A 23468-nucleotide genomic window follows, 5' to 3' on the forward strand; every position below is an offset into this window, starting at 1 on the left:
AGTAGCCCGATGGTTTTTGGCAAGTTTTATTCGAAGGGTTGAAAGTCGCTCATTAATGCCGGTAGGGACTTCTGACAAGAGCTTCACAAGATCGTTTTTGATAGCAAAGCCTATTCCATGTATTTGACGTTCTTGTTCAGGTAGACCTTTCCAAAAGAATGTGTAGCCTCCTTTTTCTTCCTTGTCCCTCTCCTGCTTTTCCAAGTTTATTGAAGCACTGCAATATCCATGTTAAAACGTCGCAACTCTCTTGCAATGATGGCAGTATGATGGCATTACTGCATTCAAGACACTCATTATCTGTTATCCAACGAAGTCCGTATATGCCATGATCAAATTTGGATTGTCTTTTACGACTGCTGAGTGGTGACCCCACTGGGCATGGTAATCCAGTCAGGGGGGAATGGGAGGCAGTCTATGTTTAGGGCACCTTTTCTAGTCCCTCCCCCTTTTCAGGTTAGCAGAGTGGATCCTAAATAGGACTGTTCAGTCATGAGTACAGCTGCTGAGCTACTCAACTTGAGTCAGAGCAACTGAATCTGTATCCACAGCCCATGAGCTGGTTCATGATTAAGGGGCTTCCAGATTTCACAGTCCTGCCCCTGTTACCATTTGCCAATCACAATGGGACTTTTGGGGGGTTGGGTTTTTGGAAGACGTCTGCGCGTGAGTTTGTTTTATGTTTGTAAATCAGTGCATGGTGACCAACACACAGTGGCCTTTGTGGTAAGGCTCTATTCTGATAGCATGAGAATCACGACAACCGGTAGATTCATATCTGCCGCAGCCTTCATCTATCTTCACAGCTGTTGTAATATACTGCATGTTATCTTCCGCCTGTTCTACCACTGAGGACTTCTTGGATCATTCTTTTGTCTAGCTCCTCCCCTTTGACCTTACCACCTTGGGTGACCCTGCTGGGAGTAGAGACTCCTGACGGCTTTGCTCACAAGGGTCATAGGAACGTTAAGCCCACTCACCGCAACAAGGTGATAATCCAGCTGCGTTGATCAGCATGCACTGATCTACAGACATAAAACAAATTCCCACACAGGCGTCTTCCAAAAACCCATTCCGTTAAGAAGGAATTGTCTACTGCCCTGAGGAGTCTGATTCTGTGTTCAGATTACTCTCAAAGCTATTAATTTCCAGTCATCTTATATTGCATCAAGCCATTGTGCAATGACACTGCTGTGTGACACACCTTTGTCATCTTTCAGGTTTTTCTTACCAACCATTTGTACAAATCCAGATATATCTTTCTTCCTACTAAAATAATGTAATAACTTGAGAAAAGATCCACATTAGTGTCTGCAACACTTGTCTAGTTCAGACAGTAACCATACTGGTGAACTGGGCCAGTGTCTTAACCATGAAAGCTGCTTCTTTACAATAAGTAAGTGACGGTTTACACCTGAAGTTTAGTGTCTAGAAGAGAGCAAAGCAGTTTAGATGAAATGTAGGAAATACAAGGGAGGGCAGAAGATGGAGTGGGAGAGCGGTGGTGCCATAGGGGAAAGAATGAGATGATGGTGTTTACTGGGGAAGAAAGAGCCATATGTGGCCAAAGGAGAGCTGAACAGGCCCCAAGGTTCTGCACCACGTACATAAAATTATAGGGCTGGATGGGACCATAGCTTATTCTGCCCTCCTCTCCCTCCCACTATTATTCCACAGAAGAAATCATTTTTTGAGAGCCAACAATCAAATGTTAGTTCAGTGTATCCATGCAAAATCTGTGCATGCGTTTCTCAACCAGCTGTTAAAATGCTTTTGAAATGAAAGAAATGCAAACAGTCCCTGATACCACATAAAAGGTCTACTGTTCAGTGGGCGGGGGTTGGAGGGGGGAACCACACTAATTCTGGTCCAGATAATTTAAGAAGAAAACAAACACACATTCCTCCTATCTGTTGTAGTCTTAAACTGGCCATTACTTCACTTATTTTATGTGGTATTTGAAAACTTAATCTCTGGTCACTAAATACTATTAATACTTACCATCTCCAGGTGGTAGGCCTCTCTCTTTTTTCTCATCACATTTGTTGCATTCACTGAAGTAAAGTAACAAAAACATATCCAGAAGGACCCAAACCAGTGAGGTGGCAAGGACCACCTTACAATACGCAAATTTTCTCATGGCACTTTAAGTCAAAAACAAAAATGAAGTGTATATTGAAGTCAGTGACGCTGCTTTAATCCCATTTCAGAGATCATGTTCCACATCTATGGAGGGAAAAAAAAGAAAAGAGTTACAAAGGATCTGAGGAATAAAGTATCCTTCTCAAAATATAACAGACAAGTTTAATGCACTCAGGTATGATTATTAAATAGATGTTTAGGCAATGTGAAGTGCCTCAAGCATAGGCACTCTAGTGAGCCAGATCTTACCGAAAATGAAAATTCCATTCTCAGTAGAACTCCTCCCCAAAGCAAAATGGGCTGTAATTGAAATCTGGTGTCTCATTATCCTAATACTAGCCAGAGTATGGTAGCTCCAAATAAAAATGTAGGGGGAAAATACTTGATCTTATGTATTCCAAGATGGGCATCCAATAGCATTCTTTTCATTACTGCATGAGCCAGCTCTTCCATTTCCCAACACATAAAAATGCCTTCTCTGCATCATACTTATAAAAATGTGGGAGAACGGCCTAACTTCCCCATCAATTTCTGAAGCTCAGAAGAACGACTAAAGACGTTCTGGAGCAAACTACTTCTCCAAGCAAACTATTCTAATTAAGTAATTTACCCAGCAACCCTGTGTGCAAGCTATACACACAAATCCATCCTGAAAGCAGTGATCTCTACCAAACAGAGAAATAACCCCTGGAACTACAAAATAGTCCATTCTTAACCTGAAACTGTTCTTAACCTGAAGCACCACTTTAGCTAATGGGGCCTCCTGCTGCCACCGCGCTGCTGCTGTGTGATTTCTGTTCTCATCCAGAAGCAAAGTTCTTAACCTGAGGTACTATTTCTGGGTTAGCGGAGTCTGTAACCTGAAGCATCTGTAACCTGAAGCACCTGTAACCCGAGGTACCACTGTATCTGTTTTCATATTTAAATCATTTTGTAAGGTTCTTCCATCATATGATGTTCAGTTAGCATTTAAAACAAAGTGTTAGAGGCATGACTACACATATGTAGGCTGGGGGAAAATGCCTGTATGGAAGATTAAGGTCAGATCCCAGATTATATAAAGACAGGGTCTGAAACTTTTCTGGGACTCTTGGCACTTTTGGAATTTTCATCATGTGTTGTGGGCGCTATCACCAAATAACTGCCAGGTGGTATGCCTGTTTACATAATGACAACTACAGTGCATATGGCAAGTCACAAAAGACCCATTTCATACAAGGCAAACTGGTTACAAGGGAAGAAAAGTAGGGTTTAAACCCCAAAACAGAAAACCACTCATTTTAATCTACAGTACTCTGCTCCATCACATCACCAAATTCCATAAAGGCAACTCAACTCCACCAACCTCTTTATCCAAGGACACCTAGACACATACCCAGAGAGAAGTGGGGGGAGAGACAAACTCTCTTCCTTGGTTACCTTTTCCAAGGATGACAACTGCCTTAATGTAGCTGTGTGACCCTGTGTCACCAACAAAAGATACCTTATCTGGAAATATTGAAACCATGAGGGTGGCCATTATTCTGCTTTGATAGTTCATACATTGAGACATGAGTAGTAAACATTAACTACTGTTATATGATATACAAACAGAACTACAACAAATAAGTTTGAATTTTTGGTTCTGAATCATCACCAACCCTTCAGAATAAAAAGCTACTAATCACTGTATTAAAAGTGACAGCAACATAAGTCTCAATTCTGTGTCCACAGTAATTCCCGAAACTGAATAGTTATAAGAACTGAGGTGTCACAAGAATTGACTTTTGCAAGATTATTAACATATAATTCATAAAACAGAAATTAAGGGGAAGTATGACTAAGCATAACTGAACAATATGTACCATGACAAAATAAATGAGTTTCATTAATTTTTCCCCCTTGACATTTTCATATTCTCTTAATGATCAGTTCCTTCTGTCACTTATGGTCAAACATTAGTTGGTTCAAAGAGCTTTAGTGTTTAGTGTATTGTTCAAAATTACTGCAAGCAGTATTAACTTTTTTAATAACCTTAGGAAGTTTACATAAATTTGTAGAACAGTTTTAGAAAATCCTTAAATTTAAAATCCTTAGTAAAAAATTCATCAAGTACAGCAGGAGTTGCCACCATTCTGGACCAATGAGCACATTTTGAACTTTGAGTGTGCGCTGTGGGGGGCATCACATAACACAAAATCGAGACTATGGTCCTTGTTGTTTTTCTCCACCATCCCCCACCCTGCAACAACCTCATACTTCCCAAGAGAAGTCCTGCTGGTCTTAACTGTGGAGATCATAGATTTTAAAGGCACAAGAACCCCCCTTTCCCCAATGCCAACCCTAAACCAAAGCCTAGGCTGCCATCATATACCCACTTTTTCTTTAAGATCAACTGTGTAGTAGCATTAGCAGAAAATAACTTATAAGAGTGCTCTTGTGTTGCCACTCTCTGGACCTCTCGTGGAGGAAGTAAGATGATAATCGCAGAGTCCCAGATGGTTTATGCGGTCCTGAGACGTTTAAGGCTTTGCTTATTCTGTTAAATACTATTGTATATTGATAATGCAAAGCAGGGCAAAACTGATTTCAAATACATGTGTTTGCATCTTATTTCAAGGCAAGGCTGAGATAAGTCTAGTCAAATTACAAGCTCATTTTGAGAAGCATTAACATGAAAGATTATTTCCTTCTGTGAGACACAATATGGAACAGCAAAGAGGTACTGACATGGGCTGTGGTGATAAGAGATCAAAACGCCACTCAGCGATGAAGCTCACTGTGAGACCTTGAGCCTGTTCCTCTCACATGCTTATGAAGACAGGACAGAGTAGGGAGAACTATGTACACTTTCCACAGCCATTTGAGGAAGGGTAAGAAAAATAAGACATTTTAAAGTGACCCAATTAATATTAAAAAAATAAATTGTCATCTGCCCATCTGTCAAAGTGATCTGCTGGGAGTGAGGGTAGGGAGAATGCAGGATCTGGTCCTCCAACTGGATCCTGTTCCCCAAAGCTGTACTATCATCCACCACAATTCAAGTCCTTATTTTGTGAGCTTCTAAAAATTCAGCTCTCTGAAATGAATTTTCTTTGATTAAAATAGTGGGCAACCTCTCTACTACACCTTGAATAAAACTAGGCAGGACTGCCAAAAGCCAAATAAAATTATTCCAGGGTACAGATTCTGGTTGGAATCCACTATGTACCTATTAGCAATACATCATTGTTCATATCGTATTTAACAAAGCCACTAGTCTTTTACCTAAATCCAAATTATAGACAATTGTAGTTTTGTTACACATAATTCCATGCTCAAAGTTGTTTACAGTACAGTAACCTAGATTTTCTGGTCTTTATGTACTATAGTGCAAACAAAAGTGCATTGAACTGAGTTTACAGTTTACTGAAGCAGCTTCAATTACTTTTAAGTTCCTCAGAACCGTTTCAGGTTTTCTATTCATGACTAACTGGAAGGAAACAGTCTTGGTAAAAGATCAGATCATCATCAACCTTTTATTCGACCGTCAGTCAGAAAAAAGTACATTTGTCAATACACAGTTAAAAGCTCCAGGAAAATTTTAGAACTTAGCCAACACTAAAATGGGCTAAACAGATAGCCCCGTATCAATACAATCAATTAAAGTCTTGCGACGCTTAAAAGCTAAAAAAAGAAATTTGGCCACCAAGGAAGGTATAGCTCTAGTGACGTTATTCAGCAAGTGTAAAACCTGGTTTTCTCCGGATAGGAAGCTAGATTGACATAGGAGTGGGTCTATAAAATTTTGTCTAAGCTCTGCATAAGAAGGGCAAGTCAAGAGAATGTGTTCGGTGGACTTGACCACACCCATGGCACAATGACAGGTTCTCTGGGTGTATGGTACACCCCTGTACCTTCCCCACAATATCGCAGAGTCAAGGACATTTAATCTAGCCGCTGTAAGAAGTCTACGGTATTCCACATAGTGAATTTCTGCAAGGTAGGGGGCTGGTATGGTCCGATAAATCTGGTCCCCTAGGAACATCCCTGGTTTTACCTGGGCTATGTCCTCTTGTCTGGCAATGTCACTCAGTCTCCGGGAGATCACAGCTCTAGCTTGATTGTACGTCATAGACTCAAAGTAAAGGTGAGACAATCCGCAGGATTGAACCTCGTTAGTGACCTCCCTTTCCCACGATGATTGGAAATCGTCCCTCAATATCAAGGGGGCAATACCCACTGGTTTAAAACAAAGCTTGAGCCATAGCCAGAGCTTCGTCTTCAAGGCCACATGCCGTATAGCTTGCCAGCCGACCTCTAATCTCATAACCGCACCCGCTACCGAGGGGGGAATCCTAAGGATGGCTCTAAGGAATCGCGTTTGGATAGAATCCAATTTCAAAAAATCCCTACAGGAGCCTAAAGAGATGCCCACCAAAAGAAGGGGGAGGACTTTCATTTGAAAGAGTCTCAAAGCTATCTTCACTGATTGAGCCTGATTCTTAGCATATAGGGATCTAATCTGGATGGCTGCTTTAGATGCGTTAGTTGTTATATAGTCTCTATGGGCCAGAAAAGACCTATTTGACCGTATTACTTGTCCCAAATATATAAAGCAGTTAACCTGCTCTAAGGGGATCCCGTTCATCGGCCATCGATGGAGTCTCGGTCGGGCAGAGAAGACCATGATCTTGGTCTTAGCATAGTTGGGTTGGAGCTCGTGTTGATCACAGTATTCATGTAGAGCTTGCAGCATTCTCCTCAGTCCAATAGGGGATCTGGCAAGGAGTGCGGCGTCAGCCACATACAGAAGAACATTCAGAGATCGGCCTGCTAATTTGGGGGGGTGGAAAGCATCATTGGCCATGTGAGTCACCAGTGAGTTAATGTAAAAATTAAACAATGCTGGGGCCAATAGACAACCCTGTCTTACCCCTCTAGTGGTGGTAACAGGGTTGGAGACTAGGCCTTTATTGTCTAGCCTGATTCTCAGAAAGGTGTTTGAAAGATCAGATATTACAAGAAAAATTAACCCAAACTGTATGTCACTCGAATACAGTGGCAATAAAGGGTTTAAAACTACGACAGTACAGTATAAACAAATAGAATAGAATACCAGAACATCACTTTCAATATTCTTTCTCCAAAATATCACGAGACAGCAGAAAACAGTTAAGTAGCCCCTTTCACTTACTGAAGTCTTCTAGCATTTTATTGCATTCAAAAAGCATTTCTGACACAAAACTGGCAGTCTAGAAAAAACAGGCACAGCATCCTCATATTAGCTTGCAATCCTCCTTATAGGAAAAATTCTGCCAGGGGAAAACTATTCAGTTTTTCTGGATATGAATCCTGATGCACATTGTACTCAAACTACGCATGCAAAGGTATTGACTGGAAGGCCGAAAAACTGTCTATGGGCAACAAAACATGTTTCCTTTAACCACACCAGCACAATGGGAATAGGAAAGCTTTATCTGTCCTTAAGAATCAATCATGTAGCAAAATCTAACAGAATATTGAACCTTAACACTGTATCTTTAACATCATCTTCACTACAGAGCATGAAAATAAATATTCTAAAAATGTGAATGAAACATCAGCCCATCAACCCATAAATGGCCATATAGGTAATGAACACATGAACCTGTCTTATGCAAAGTCAAATCGCTTATCTACCCTCATGGGCAGCCTTCTAGAGATTGCATGCTAGCAATGGGCAGAGCAACAGATGTAATTCTTACCAATGAATAGTAAAGCTATGCTCAGTCAGAGGCTTCAATGAGTACTTAAACACCTATTCATCCAGGCATGCCAGAAGTATCATCACAGTTCAAGAACATGCAATTGCACTCAAAGAGGGTGTGAAGCAGGCATGGTTAGAAAGACCTGGAGAATTGCATTTTGCCCCTGGGTTTAAGGTTCCCTATCCCTGGTCTGCACTGTTTTACTGTTAATCTCAGTGTTGTGGGTTTGAGTCCCACATTAGGCAAATGTTTCCTGCATTACAGTGGGCTGGACTAAATTACCTTCACCGTGTCCCTTCCAACTCTACAATTCTGATTCCTGTCTCTACCTGACCAAATAGCAAATAATGTATTACCTTTCATCACAAAAACTGTGACTGTGGAAGGATTGATTTGTGCTTCAAAGAGGGCAAGAAGTCAGTCAAAATAGGCATCTCAGAATGGGTAGACACATCCACAAAATCACTGCAGATGGCAATGCAAGGCCCCACAGATAATCTCAAAATAAGAAACACTTCAAAAACTAATGTGACTGGTAAGAAGAAAGTTGAAAGGGTCAGAGCTCTTCAGAACCCTTGGGGGTTATTCAAAATCATTTCTACAGTAAAAGATGTCAAAAACAAACTTGGGGAAAATATCTATAAGAATAAAAGAACTCCTTAAAAATTGGAATTAAAAATCAGCACAAGAAATCAGCTAGGATTTAGGGGGCTGGAGCAACTCCCATATGAGCAAATGCCACGCTTAGGTTTTGTTAGTACAGTACAGGGAGAAAATACAAGGAGGGGAGGAATGACCAGTGTATAAAATATGCATGTGCAGGGGGTTAGACTAGATGATCCTTAGGGTCCCTTCTAACATAGAGTTGGATTCTATGTGGCAAAAGTGAAAGAAAAAGTTTTTTTTCTTCTCCGAAACCAGAACCTGGGATCATCCAATGAAACTGATCAATGAGTGTATCAGGAAAGAGAAACTGGTTTTTTTCCCACACAGCAATATCAAATTTGTTACAAGAAATAGTGATGGTCACCAGCTTGCATGGTATTAGACAAATTCATAGAAGATATGACCACTAGCCATAATGGAAATATTACAATGAATCATAGGTATTATGGTGCAGGGATCGGCAAGACTTACCGGGCATGGACCGGATCACTCCTGCAGAGATCCTCCATGGGCCAGACCGGCACAGCACGACGCCAGAAGTCATGCCTGCACATGTCTGCGGCACCGGAAATTGCTTCTGTACATGCCCAGACACTGAAAATCCTGCCTGCGCAAAAGCAATTTTCAGCTTCTGAGCGTGTACAGAAGCGATTTCCGGTGCTGCGGAAGAGAGTCCCCGCGCCGCACTGCGCTGGTTCAGGGGCAGCTCATGGGCTGGTTAAATGGACTCTGTGGGCTGCTTCCAGCCCATGGGCCTTAGGTTGCTGACCCCTGGCTCAGAGTAACATTGTTATGGATGGCAAACAATTGAGTGCTAGGTTGGCCAGTGGGAGAACAGAATGCAGGACTCTTCTGATTCAGGAGGTGTTCTTATATTAATTCAGAAGGGCACTGCTAGCAGATGCAAGAAGACAGAGGTGTATGAATTTATGCATGGTGCAGAGAAAATGTATAAGAATGAATTCTCTCTTCTCTCACAATACTGGAACCTGGATTCTTCCCAAGAAATTGAATGGGGGGAAATTCAAGACAGAAAAAAAGAAAACCCTTTCAAAGAGAACACAGTTAAAACTAAGGAATTCATTATCACAAGATAGGGTGATGACCAGTAACTAACACGGGCTTAGAATGGGGGACGGAACAAATTTATGAAGGATAAGGCTTTCAATGGCTACGAGTCATGATAACCATAGACAACCCCCAGGATCAGATGTATCATGTCTTTTATTGTTGCTGAGGATCAAGTGAGAGAAGGCTGTTGAATTCATATCTTGATTGTTCACTTCTAGGATGTATCCACTTAGCCACTGTAAAAACAGAGTACAGTGGTGCCTCGCAAGACGAAATTAATTCGTTCCGCAAGTTCTTTCTTCTTGCGAGTTTTTCGTCTTGCGAAGCACGGTTTCCCATAGGAATGCATTGAAAATCAATTAATGCGTTCCTAGGGAAACCGCTTGCCAGGCTGGCGGTGCGGAGAAGGGCTTTTCTCCGCACCGCAAGCCTTCAGGACAGGTACGGGAACAGAGGGGAAGGCGAGCAGCGCTTCTCCTCTGTTCCCGGGGCTTGCGTGGGAGGAGGGTTTTTCCTCCCCACCGCCAACATTCAGAACAGCATTCTGAATGTTGGCGGTGGGAAGGAAAACCCTCCTCCCACCCCAAGTCTTCAGGACAGCCATCCGATGCCGGGCTGCGGGAGGAGGCGTTCCCCCCCCCCCGCCCGGCATTGGAGCTTCGTTCCGATGTCCGGCGGCGGGAGGAGACGTTCCCCCCCCCCCGCCGGACATCGGAGCTTCGTTCCGATGTCCGTTGGAGGGAGGAGACGTTCCCCCCCGCCGGACATCAGAGCTTCGTTCCGATGTCCGTTGGAGGGAGGAGACGTTCCCCCCCCCCCCGCCGGACATCGGAGCTTCGTTCCGATGTCCGTTGGAGGGAGGAGACGTCCCCCCCCCCGCCGGACATCGGAGCTTCGTTCCGATGTCCGGCGGAGGGAGGAGACGTTCCCCCCCCGCCGGACATCGGAGCTTCGTTCCGATGTCCGTTGGAGGGAGGAGACGTCCCCCCCCCCGCCGGACATCGGAGCTTCGTTCCGATGTCCGGCGGAGGGAGGAGACGTTCCCCCCCCCCGCCAGACATCGGAGCTTCGTTCCGATGTCCGTTGGAGGGAGGAGACGTCCCCCCCCGCCGGACATCGGAGCTTCGTTCCGATGTCCGTTGGAGGGAGGAGACGTTCCCCCCCCCTGCCGGACATCGGAGCTTCGTTCCGATGTCCGTTGGAGGGAGGAGACGTTCCCCCCCCCCCCCCGCCGGACATCGGAGCTTCATTCCGATGTCCGTTGGAGGGAGGAGACGTTCCCCCCCCCGCCGGACATCGGAGCTTCGTTCTGATGTCCGTTGGAGGGAGGAGACGTTCCCCCCCCCCGCCGGACATCGGAGCTTCGTTCCGATGTCCCGCGGCGGGAGGAGACGTTCCCCCCCCGCCGGACATCGGAGCTTCGTTCCAATGTCCCGCGGCGGGAGGAGACGTTCCCCCCCCCCCGCCGGACATCGGAGCTTCGTTCCGATATCCGGCAGCGGGAGGAGACGTTCCCCCCCCCCCCGCCGGACATCGGAGCTTCGTTCCGATGTCCCGCGGCGGGAGGAGACGTTCCCCCCCCGCCGGACATCGGAGCTTCGTTCCGATGTCCGGCGGCGGGAGGAGGTCCGAGGACAGTGGGGAAGACGCGCTGCGCTTCCCCGCTGTCCCAGAGATTTCCCTATGGGCTGTCGTCTTGCGAAGCAAGCCCATAGGGAAATTCGTTTTGCGAAGCGCCTCCAAAACGGAAAACCCTTTCGTCTAGCGGGTTTTCCGTCTTGCGAGGCGTTCGTCTTGCGGGGTACCACTGTACTCAACTAAATATAACTTAACTGATCCAGGAGGTTTGCATTTATATTCCTACGGTACAGTGACAAAAGAAGAGGATTCCCTTCTAACCGTTAATCACAAATGACCTATGAAATGTTCTGATTTCAGACACAAAACCCTCTCATGAAGACAGGGCAACTTTGTACCATGCAAACTTACAGAAGTTAAAGCCAGAAGGCTTGAAGCTGTTATGTATTCCATTTGATACTGATGTGAGAGACACAGCTGACAGTTCTGCACTAATATGAGTTGCAATAAATGCAAAGCGATTCAGACAAGAGAGAGGTAAAGGCACCAGAGAGATGCTGCCTTTTATAGTGCCACTATACTAAATACTATGCATTCAGAGATACCTTCTGCTGGTTTGCTCCCACCCTGTCAACTATCCCATTATCTATAATAGTATAAATGAACTCTAATTCATTAGGAAAAAGTTCAAAGCTAGCATACTTTATTAGAAAGAAACATAACCCTTATTATATAATCTGTTCTATTTGTCTAGGGAAAGAGTATAAAGCCCCTCCATCAGCAATACTGTACTGAAAGACCAGCAACTTTTGGCTCCTCCTCTTCAAATTATTCTATTCCAGTTACAGGTAGGTAGCCGTGTTGGTCTGCCGTAGTAGAAACAAAATTTTAAAAATCCTTCCAGTAGCACCTTAAAAAGGTAAAGGGACCCCTGACCATTAGATCCAATCACAGACAACTCTGGGGTTGTGGCGCTCATCTCGCTTTACTGGCCAAGGGTGCCGCCGTACAGCTCCCGGGTGATGTGGCCAGGATGACTAAGCCGCTTCTGGCGAACCAGAGCAGAACATGGAAACGCCATTTACCTTCCCACCGGAGTGGTACCTATTTATCTACTTGCACTTGACGTGCTTTCGAACTGCTAGGTCGGCAGGAGCAGGGACCGAGTGACAGGAGCTCACCCTGTCGCGGGGATTCAAACCGCCAACCTTCTGATCGGCAAGCCCTAGACTCTGTGGTTTAGACCACAGTGCCACCCGCATCTCTAAGGTTAGTCTCTAAGGTGCTACTGGAAGGATTTTTTTTATTTTGTTTATTCTATTCCAGTTGACATTACAATAACCTTATAACTAAGAATGCTGTCTGATTTCCTTCTCGATTCCAAACCCTTTGTGCTGTGTCTTTTAGACTGTATGTGTTAGAACAAGGCTGCCTTATTTTCATTTGTAAGCTGCCTGGGAGCATATTTTTGGCTAAAGAGCAGGATAAAAAAATTCTTTAAATTCATATTTAACAGCTGAGAACAGTCTTCAGCCTCTGCTAAATTATTGAAAATCCAGCCTGTAACTTACAATCAGATAAGAAACAAAACTAAAGATAAACTGAGGGAAAGGGGTGGAGGATGGAATTGAGAGTCATTATACTCTGGACCAAAACCAGAGTATAAAAGCTCTATTTCATTACAAACTGTTAACTGTTTTAGCAACCAATTAATATGACTATATGAGCTATAACAGAGATGGACAAGCTGTGGCTCTCCACAAGTTGTAAGTTCTAGTTCAACATCAGAAAGTTGACAGGCTTTCCATCTCCAAGTCAGACATTTGTAAACTCCATTTTTCATCAGTGATTGAATGCTAGAGCTCTTTAAAGTATAATGAATTTTAAATCATGAATGTAAGTGCAGAATGTGGACATGCAAACCATGTGCACGCCCATCCTGCTCCTACAACCAACTGAAACAGGAAAAAAAGTCTTGCTGTGCAGGGAAGCAATGGCTCAGTTGCCTGGGTAACAAGGATGCATTTTCTCCTTTAGAGTGAAGGGTTTGTTTGCCCTCTGTGACATTGACACAATTGCCTGGGATCTTGGTTTGAAAAACATTTTCAACTTTAGAAAAGCACTGAAGCAGTAGCAGCAGACCGGGGGGGGGGGGCCACGGGGACAGCTGAAAATAGATGTGAAAATGCAGAGTGGAAGATGGGAGCTTTTTTATAGAACTTCTGACTCCCTTCCTGTGCCCACCTGCTGCATCAAAACCCAAACCTTGAGAAAATCTAGACAAGCAATATGCTGTGAGGATGAGCCCATTCTGCATGAGAAAAGTGAGAGGCCAAACAGTAGTTCAAGCCCAAAATAAATTTTGGAGTCACCTGGGGATTTTTTGAGGACTGGTGGCAGACAAGCTGAAGTTTTTTTTTAAATGGGAAACTGAAAGTTAATTTTAATCTCTAGGAAGTGGGGGTAGCATATGATGTTAGGAATCGGGATTCTGTAATTAATGATACTAAGCAAAGTAGAACTTAAACAAAACATTTAAAAATTCCTAAAATTATGGATAAAGATATCAATTCCATGATCCCAGATTAGAAAAAAAACTTACTGACTTTATCTCATAAAGATCATATTATTGATTTTAACGTTTTAACATTACCACTATCAAATCTGATGTTCTTAATTCTAATGATTATGAAGGGGCTTGGTCTAGGCAAATTTAAATAAAATCAAAAAACCTGAGTACTAGCTAGCCTTCTAATAATGGCTGAGAAGCATTCTGTACAGCTCATTTAGCAATATCAATGCAACTATAGTTGTACCTTGGATCCCGAACACCTTGCAAATTGAACATTTTGGCTCCCGAACGCTGCAAACCCGGAAGTGAGTGTGCCGGTTTGTGAATGTTCTTTGGAACATGAACATCCGATGCGGCTTCCGATAGGCTGTAGGAGCTTCCTGCAACCAATTGGAAGCCACGCCTTGGTTCCCAAACATTTTGAAAGTTGAACAGACTTCCGGAACGGATTCTGCTCAATTCCCAAGGTACCACTATACAAATTCCTGTCAAACTGGATACATTGTAACTTCAGTCTAAATCAATTAAGCAGTTTCTTCAGGAAGCTATGCCTCTTTTTCCTTTATCTACTGATGCAGATCCCCATAGAGTCAACTAAAACCCTAATAGTATTTAAAGTAAAAGGGTAAAAAAAAGGTTTGAATCCATGCAATGGGGTGAATTCCTGCTGCTTTGTCCCAGCTCCTGCCAACCTAGTAGTTCACAAGCATACCAGCGTGAGCAGATACACTGCTGCAGATATGCTGTAGATATACCTGTGGCAGGCAAGTAAACGGCACTTCAATGCGCTCTGGCACTCGTCACAGTGTTCTGTGCCCCAGAAGTGGTTTAGTCATGCTGGCCACATGACCCGGAAAAACTGTCTGCAGACAGATGCCGGTTCCCTCAGCTTGAAAGCAGAGATGAATGCCACACCCCATAATCGAATTTGACCAGACTTAACTATCCAGGGATTCTTTACCTTTAGTATTTACAATCTAAGGTTTCAGTCCTAATCCATAATTTTAACAATTTTCTCTTAAAGATGTTATCTCCACAGCCATCCATCATTTGAAAGCCCTTTTAGGATGTCAAATTAAGTATATAAATGTATTAACAAGGACCTCGGTTCCTAAAAGATTTCTTCTAACATGCAAGATTTCTTCTTGGGTAATGACCCTTAAGATTACAGAGGAAAGGGAGTTATCCCTAGAGAGTTCTTTGAATACTTGATAGTCAGCCTCCCACCCCTCCTCAAGAACCTTCTACCTTAAACTGGGAATACACAGCATTTTAAAAAATTGTTCAGAAAACCTTCTGAGTAACTGGGATGATCCACTGTCTATGACTTCCAAATTTCCAACATCAAGCACTCTTATTCAACTAACCCCTCCCCTCCCTGTCATTCATCACTTTGCTAGTCTAATTTCTGGCATTTGGAAGCCAGGAGCGTGTGAGAGTCTGGCATCTTTACATTTGTACAGGTGGAGCTGTGAAACATTGCTGAGAGATGACAAAAGATACGCTGAAACATCTAAGTTTCCCTGCAGGCTAACTTCATTAAATCTGCTGAGGCAGCTTTGCCTCATCTATCAGGCCTAAAAGTTCTCTGCCTTATATGCAAAATTAAGAAATCTGAATATAATGGGGTGTGTTTAACACTACTAACTCTCCAGAACCTATTGTTTTTTCACTGGCTTTTAACTTTGTCAAAGTGACAGATGCTTCATGCTGCAAAGACTAGTCAAGTTCTGGTTCCTCGTGAATTAGGTTCCCCTGCTTCCCCTGGCCCTACTTTTAAAACTTGCTAACCAACAAACGCTGCCAGAAACAATTCTGCTGTGGAAAAGCAGGGATCCAATTTGGCCAGCAATGCCATTTCACCTAAACTATGCCAACCCAGTCAAACAGCTGGTGTCACTTGTTACATCAGCCGCTACATGAGAGGCTGGGCTTCAATTCTACATTGGTTGTGGGTGCCTGTTCCCAGTAGGGAAATATGCCTGCTCCACCACTTCACAGCAAGGGCACTGATTGGCACCAGCATTAGAAATCAGCCAGGCACCAGTCGCAAAATGCAATTGGCCTTTCGTGACTGGAAATGTCTGGGCACCACCTTTGGCACCTAGCATCGCCACCTGCCTGGCTGCTTTCAGCTGGTTTGCCAGGCACAGCAGCAGCAAAAAAAGATGCGTCTTTTGCTACCACGCTACCCTGCAGACCCTGATTCACCAGGCAGCAAAAAAATAAAAATAGCTACCACACTGCCAGGTGAATCAGGTGTTTTGCAGGATAGCACGGTAGCAAAAGACAGATCTTTTGCTGCCACACCTCCCTGCAGACTACCTGATTGCCCAGCAGCATTCCCCCCACCCCACCCCAGTCTGCCTGGCAGCAGGCAGCAAAAGAAAAAGAAACCTTGACATTTTGTTTTGGCGCCCACAACCTAGGTCCAAGGAGCCACATGGCTCCTATCATTCCTCTCCCAGTTTCTAACACTGATTGGCATTATGGGGAAAGCATTCAAAATTGGGCAGCTACGTATGAAATAGAAGACTTGTTCTCTTGTTGCCACCCTCCAAATTTATTTTGGAAGAGGCACACAAAAGGGATGTTGATCTCTAGGTCCAGGAGAGTTCACATGGAAACCATGCAAGGCTTCCTATGTGAAAACTCTAAACTGCACTCAAAAATGAATTGACAGTCTATGTGATTGGCTCAAAGCTGGATACATGTTCAGATATGGAGTTTCTGAACGATCCCCCAGAGGCAGTCCAATGTAGAACAGGTTGCAGTAATCTGACCCAGAAGTTACCACGGTACATGCCTTCTGAAGTTCTAAATGGCAAGTCTGAAGTAGGAATTGCATTGAAGAAATTGAAAATATTCAGCTCTGTTCTGCATGTTTTTCTCTGATCTGCAAGCCTTTCCAATCTCAACTCAGACTGAATCTAGGTAAAAAGAATCATCTCACCTACAAAAGGGGCAGAATCTACCAACAGATGAAAGGTGATTCAGGTGAAGGGAGAGATTCAGGCATCTTTTTAAAAGATACAAAACTTCTAACTATCTCCCCCTATGTTCAGTGGGTGGTGTGGGGGACTCCATGGTCCTGAATGGGGTAACTGTGCCATTGAAGGACCAGGAGAGCAGCCTGGGAGTCATTTTGGACTCACAGCTGCCCATGGAGGCACAGGTCAATTCTGTGTCCAGGGCAGCTATCCACCAGCCCCATCTGGCATGCTGGCAGAGACCCTATCTGCCGGTGCCCTGTCTCACCAGAGTGGTATATGCTCTAGTTACCTCCCACTGCAATGTGCTCTACCTTTGAAAGTGACTCAGAAACTACAACTAATCCAGAATGCGGCAGCTACACTGTAGACCAAGAGTGGCTGTCAAGACCATATAACATCAGTCCTAAAGGGTCTAGACTGGCTCCCAGTATGTTTCCAAGCACAATTCAGAGTGACACTTAAAGCCCTAAATGGCCTTGACCCTGTATACCTGAAGGTATACCCCCATCATTCAGCCCAGGCACTGAGTCCACTTCCCAAGGGATTTCTGATGGCTCCCTCATGGTGAGAAGTGAAGATACAGCGAACCAGGTAGAGGGCCTTCTCAACAGCAACACCCTCCCATCAGATGATATAGAACTACACAATTTTTAAAAGACATCTGAAGGCAGCCCTGTATCAGGAAGTTTTTATCGTTTGATGTTTATTATGCTTTTATATTCTGCTGGAAGCCACCAAGAGTGGCTGGGGAAACCCAGCCAGATGGGCGGGGTATGAATAATTAAATTATTATTACTAGAACTAATTTCATTATCACAGTAATCATTAACAATATATTCAAAGACTCTCTCAAAAGATAGATCACAATAAATGAATAGTCAAAATGTAATCTGAACAAAAAGGACTTTTATTGGGGAGGGGGAAGGTAATGTGTGCCTAATTTATACCATATGGAACCAGCATGCATTATACTATATGCAACATGCACCAAGCATTCACTTTCTTTTTGAAAGTACAAACTACTACTATTGAGTCACCTATTGTAGTAAAGTGCTTGGATGGAAATTCCTAGTCCACATCTTTATTATAACCTTGGTAACAAGAACACTTAAGTACATAAAGTGTTCTACTTCTCAAATATATATAAGCTCAGATATGGCAGTTGACAAAATTAACACATGGTATTTGAGATTAGCAGACATTGTTAACAAACTAATTTTATAAAGGTTAACCTGCAGTATGTTATCATTCACATGTTTGTTGCCAGGTGCAGCAGACATATGTCTGCCAATGTCACACAATTTAATAATCATCTTTCCAGGATTCTTGGGGATATGCTGCCACCATTTTGCAAAATGGGAATGATTTATTAAAACACTGCAAAAGTTGCTTCCACACAAGCCTTTTTCCAGTTATTTATTCATTGAATTTCACATGGCACAAAGGACTAAACAAACCTTTCAGTATACAGCTACTGTACTGCTACTAGTACACACAGATGCACACACCGAGCAAAGCATACTCTTGCACACAAAACTGAATAAAGGTACCCCAAGGCTGTACTTTTGAGATCACTATTAATGAGAAACTGTACTCCTTCAGGAAATGACTGGAGTACAGTACTCAACACTTAATGTATTAATATCCTTAAAATACCAAACATAACAGCGTAACTATGAAAAGCACCCTTTTTTTTGAAAGTCAATACTCATGGTTACCCAATGGGCAGAGATGATGGGAGTTGTAGTCCAACAACATATGGAGGCACAATGCTACCTACCACTAACCTGAAGCAAAACAGAGTTCTCAATCGTTCTCTTCTCCCCCACTAAAAAATCACAAGCATCCAACTTTTGCAGGGAACCTAATTTCATGAGCTCCTGGCATCTCCCCTGAGCTAGCCATCTAGCTCCCACCCTTACACTTGACCAAAGAAAACAAGCTCTGTCACATTCACTGTTTAGTACCTGCATGAAGAGACACCCAGGTCCTAGAAAGGAAAATGGGATGCACATCACTTACCAAAACAAAGACCAGAAATCCACTCTCTATATCCTCTGTACAGGTTTATCTATGATGTACCAATTAAAGACACATGTGCCTTCAATCATCAAAACACACTTAAAGCAGCACTGAAAGACTGAATAAACCAGTACTGGTGAATGAAAGTATTCTCTCCCCCAAATAAGGCACATTTTATGAAAATAACACTTTAATATTAGAAGAACAAGCCATTTCCTAAGTTTACATGTGTATATAGACAGAAAAATTATTAAGGTCTGTCAAGTCTGTTACCAAGATTGCAAAATTGTACAAAAATTCTCAAAAACTAGTTGCAAACATAATGCCAGCAGCATGATGGTATTGTTTCCCCAAACGTGTCCATTTCCCCATCCCTCCCTAAAAAAAAGAAAATCCTTCTACTTGCTGTAAACAAAGGGCATTATACTCTTTGGTCATGGAAACATTTCTAATTACCTGAAGTTCATTAGCTACATAGTAAAATACATTATCTTACTATCCCCAGCACAGCCTAGAGAAGCTTTTCTGGGTCACCTTTTCCCTACCTCAAAAGAGTTCTGAAGAGGGCTTGCTGTTTAGGCAGCTGCCTTTATGTGCTTCACTCAAACTTTAATATGTTTGAAATGGAGGGGTAATCAAGCCGGCAAGAAGAAATTGAGCATATTTAGTAGTCAATCTTACAGTGAAAGAGGAACTTGTTTCTTTTTAAAGAGAACAGGAACACACCATTTTAAAACAGCCAGCGGCACAGCCTGCTTCAGGATCATTAATTTCCTCCACAGATATGTAAAACAAGCAAACTTTGAGACAGCAGTGCCAAGCGGTACAATTATAGGATAAATAGTGGCAATTATGATGCCATATTTTGTATCAAACTGCCCAAGCAAAGATAGTCAAATTCACTTGCTTCAAACACTTTCACAGATGACTACACAGCACAGCAGGGCAGCTAAAACGTATAACGTTTAGTAAAGGAAAGAAGAAAAGGGCACATGGGTGGCCCACACTCTCACACAGTGCCAGGCCTGCAGCAGTGGGACCATTATGGGGTGATGGATAGATAGCAGATGAAGGCAGGAACTGGTGCCTGAATGCTGAAGCAAGAATTTTTAAAGTGTTTGTGGGGTTACAATTTTGACTCAGCTCCAGGCAACAAAATAACCCTTGGGAAAAGGGCAGAAGGAAAATTATGGAAAAAATAATAATAATAATGAAGGGGGCTGGCTGGGGGTTGGAGTCCAGCAACAGCCAGAAAGCCAAACACCCATTTTGTGGGAAGGAGAGAGACCCTATTGCTGGAGGAGAGTAAGGCCGTGACCCTACATATGCTTTCTTCTAAGTAAGCACCGCTGCATACTGCCATATTTGTTTCAGGTGCACGGGATTGGACCAACTTGGGCAAATCCACCCATTCGCAGTCAGTGCTGTAAAGGGCGATGCCCCGGCACGGACTTGGCGAGGGTGGGGTTCAGATCTGACCCTAGCCGATTGTCCAGCCACCTCTCGACCTGCCCGGTTAAACTCGCTCCTCAGTGATAAGAGATCTAAGCGCCGGCGACAAATGAGAGGGTAATCCATTAAAAATGAAATGAAACAAACGCGTTGGGAGCCGCAACTACTCGAGCCATTCGGGAGAGGCGAAAAGTTTCCGCCAGGCCGTGTTCAGACGACGCGTGCAGACGACGCGTTTGGAACTCCTGCGAAGCCCGCAAGCGACGCGGGCACGCCGTACGTGTGAACCTGCCCTTTCCCAGGCTGGGTTTGGGTTCTCTCTTCCTTTTTTCTACGGAGGGAGGGAGGGAGGGAAAGAGAGAGAGCGCAGCCCTACGGAAGAGACCCACCTCCATCGAGCTGGCCTCGGAGGGGGAGGGGAAAGCAGCGAACGCCCCCCGTCTTCCAGTAGCCCTTGGCGGCCGCCGGCCGTTGCCGCCAGCGTCTTCGGGAAGCGGGCTGAGGAGGAGACGCCGCCGCCGCCGCCGCCGCTCTCCCGCCAACGGAGCCCCCCTGGCGGCGGAGGGGAAGGCGCCGCCGCCAGCTCGGCACGGGCCGAGTCCGTCCCCTCAGGAAGCGCGAGCAGCCCCCTTCGCCGCCGAGACGAGGACGGCGCCGCCGCGACGGCGGGAGGCGGCCGCTGGGACTCCGCGCCTCGCCGGAGATGGAGGTCGCTCGCTCGCTCTGCCGGCCACCGCCGACGCCCTCAGACGCGCAGCCCGCTCGGCATCTCCCTCAGCCGCGCTGAGTCTTCACGGCCGGCGGCGGCGGCGGCAGCGGCGACTTCCTCCTCGTCGTCGTCGTCGTCCTCCTCCTCCCCTCGAGCGGGCTGAGGCGTTAAACGGTCCCACCTCAAAGCGCAAGTCCGCGCGCGCACCCCGACTTCTCAGAACGCAGCCGCGGTCGGCGCGCCCGCGCGCGCGCACGTCAGGCTCGCTCGCCGGCCCCACCCAGTAACACCTGACTCCTCCCACTCCCGTCAAGGAAAAGGAGAACGGTTGGCTATGGGTGGTCTTGTTTCCGCCCGCAGGTGACCCGGATGTCGGCGTCACGTGCCGCCCCCGCCCTCCCTCGCTTCGGAGTGAAGGGAGGCGAGGAGAGGGGATTGGGCGGCGGGGAGCCAGGGGGCGGGGCGCGCCACGCCAATCAATCCATCCATCCATCCATCCATCAGACTGCACAGAAACCTGAAATTGCAGAGCTCCAAGTTCATTCTGCGCGGAGGGACGGGTGCTGTTGTAAAATGGATGGGACTTGCCTGTCTCCTTCCCCCGCGCTTCTCGTGCTTTGTGTTTTTTTCTTCGAAAACGTGCCTAATGTGGGCACTGGGCGTGATCCACCCGGGCTAAAGTCGTCTTTCCATCTGGAAGAAGAGGGAGCTGAGGAGCCCCTTGCCCGCATTTGGCCCCCTCTCAGCAAACAGCCCCCGCTCTGTCCGCAGCATCCATTGCTTTAAAAAGGAGGGGAAATGACAAAGCGCACATACACACCGGCGCAGCTCGCAAGTTACACACCGCAAGCATCAATCGGGCGGAGCCCACAACTATGTCTGTGTGCCACGTGGAGATAGGAAGCAGCCGATGAAATTAAGGGCGATCCAGGCAGGCACTCTGCCAGCATTGGACGGCACGCAGGCACGCCATAAGGCATGGCTCTGGGAAGCTGCAAAGAGGAGTTCCGGTCCTTCTGTAATAAGAATTTTAAGGTTTTGCATATATAATAAATGTTCATAAATGTACCAAGCAAACATGTACATAAATATATAAACCACATATCTGAAGCAGCACAGGAAGACAGTCGTGAAACCATTTTGACTCTAAAACTGACCAAATGTTTCTTCCCATTGTCTCAGGTATTGAGTAATTACCATCTCAAAGGAATGGTCAGACTACCAGGAAAGGCATTATCAGATAACCTGGCAAGCAGGAAAAACAACAACATTCAAATTTCTGTTGCAGACCGCCTTTTCTGTGATGTAGGTAAGATGTTTGTGGGGGGTGGTCTTGGGCTAGACCCCTTCTGTGATGTTGTGATGTATGTATGATGTCTTGAGCTCCAGGGCAGTGAATTTCAAAATGGCTATATAAGGGCAAGCGCACATGGTTCGTCGTCCTCTCTCCTGCGTGTGGGGGGAGCACCCTGTTGCAACAGCTTTAAGAAAGATCAGGCTTACTAGCTGCTTTGCTTCTCAATGTTCTCTGGTTGGCCTCTGTTATTTTCTCCTACCGATGGAGAACCTACAAAGGATTCTATAAGGGCTCTTGTGTGCCCCATAAGGGAATAAGGGCAGGTCTTGTTTACAATAACCACATGCACACCTGCTGGAGCGGGGTGGGGGAATAAATAAACTCAAACTGGGGCAATAAGGGAAAGGGTTGTGCCAAAACTGGAAGCCACGCTGCAAACTCCACCGGGCAACTCCCAGCTAAGCCAAAGTGGCTGGCATCTGGTGGGTCATTTGTGACATAAGAAAAGCCTACTGGATCAGGCCAGTGGACCCTCTAGTCCATCATCCTGTTCTCCGGATGGCCAACTATATGTTGCAAGCCCGCAAGCAGGATTCGAGCAAAAGAGCACTCCCTGCTCCTGTGGTTTACAGCAACTGGTATTCATAATAAATAATAACAATAATAAATTTTATTTATGCCCCGCCCTCCCCAGCCAAGACTGGGCTCAGGGCGGCTAACACCAGATATAAAACAATTGATTAAGATACATTAAAAACAAGATTAAAATAAAACATTAAAATGAAGCCTCATTTCAAGAGAAACTCAAATCAGAAACTTTTGGGGGATGAAAACGTCAAATCTTCACCAAGGCCAACTATTCAGACTGGTCCTACATGGGCCAGAAAAAGCCAGGGAAGCCCCCAAATAGGAGTTCCATCACAGAAGGAAAGAGGGGGAAGGGATCAAGTTGATTCCAAACAAATTGCTGCTTTCAACTGTGAAAACAGAGAATAGCCATCATGACTAGTAGCCACGGATAGCCCTCTCCTCAGCGAATTGGTCTAATCCTCTTTTAAGGCCATCTAGCTTGGGGGCCATTTGACTCCCTTCTTCCAGTCCCAACACCCAATCATTGATGCGAGACAAGCTATGGTCTGGTCAAACAGTGTGATTTCCACACCAGAGGCCTCTCTCATCTCTACAGTGTGCAAACGGTCCTATCTTCCAATAAACAGCCCATGTCAAATCTTCTATTGAACATTATCTGGGATAGAGA

At 44.9% G+C, this 23468-nt stretch overlaps 2 protein-coding genes across 2 annotated transcripts in view; one reads left to right on the forward strand and one right to left on the reverse strand.

The window, feature by feature from the left end:
* Positions 1–21292, reverse strand: part of GALNT1 (polypeptide N-acetylgalactosaminyltransferase 1) — a 61506-nt gene extending 40214 nt beyond the window's left edge. Inside the window, exons 1-2 of the mRNA XM_083473249.1 lie at positions 20594–21292; positions 2002–2226 (exon numbers count right to left, since the gene is read on the reverse strand). Of these exons, the coding sequence (XP_083329375.1) occupies positions 2002–2140 (139 nt within the window). The 5' untranslated portion in view covers positions 2141–2226; positions 20594–21292. The remainder of the gene's footprint in view (positions 1–2001; positions 2227–20593) is intronic.
* The window catches only part of LOC310692401 (uncharacterized protein), a 137690-nt gene that overhangs the window by 12290 nt on the left and 101932 nt on the right, over positions 1–23468 (forward strand). The gene's annotated exons all lie outside the window — the stretch shown is intronic.

This window comes from Podarcis liolepis (genome assembly GCF_965112155.1).
Source record: "Podarcis liolepis genome assembly, chromosome: 13".
NCBI classification, from domain to species: Eukaryota; Metazoa; Chordata; class Lepidosauria; order Squamata; family Lacertidae; genus Podarcis; species Podarcis liolepis.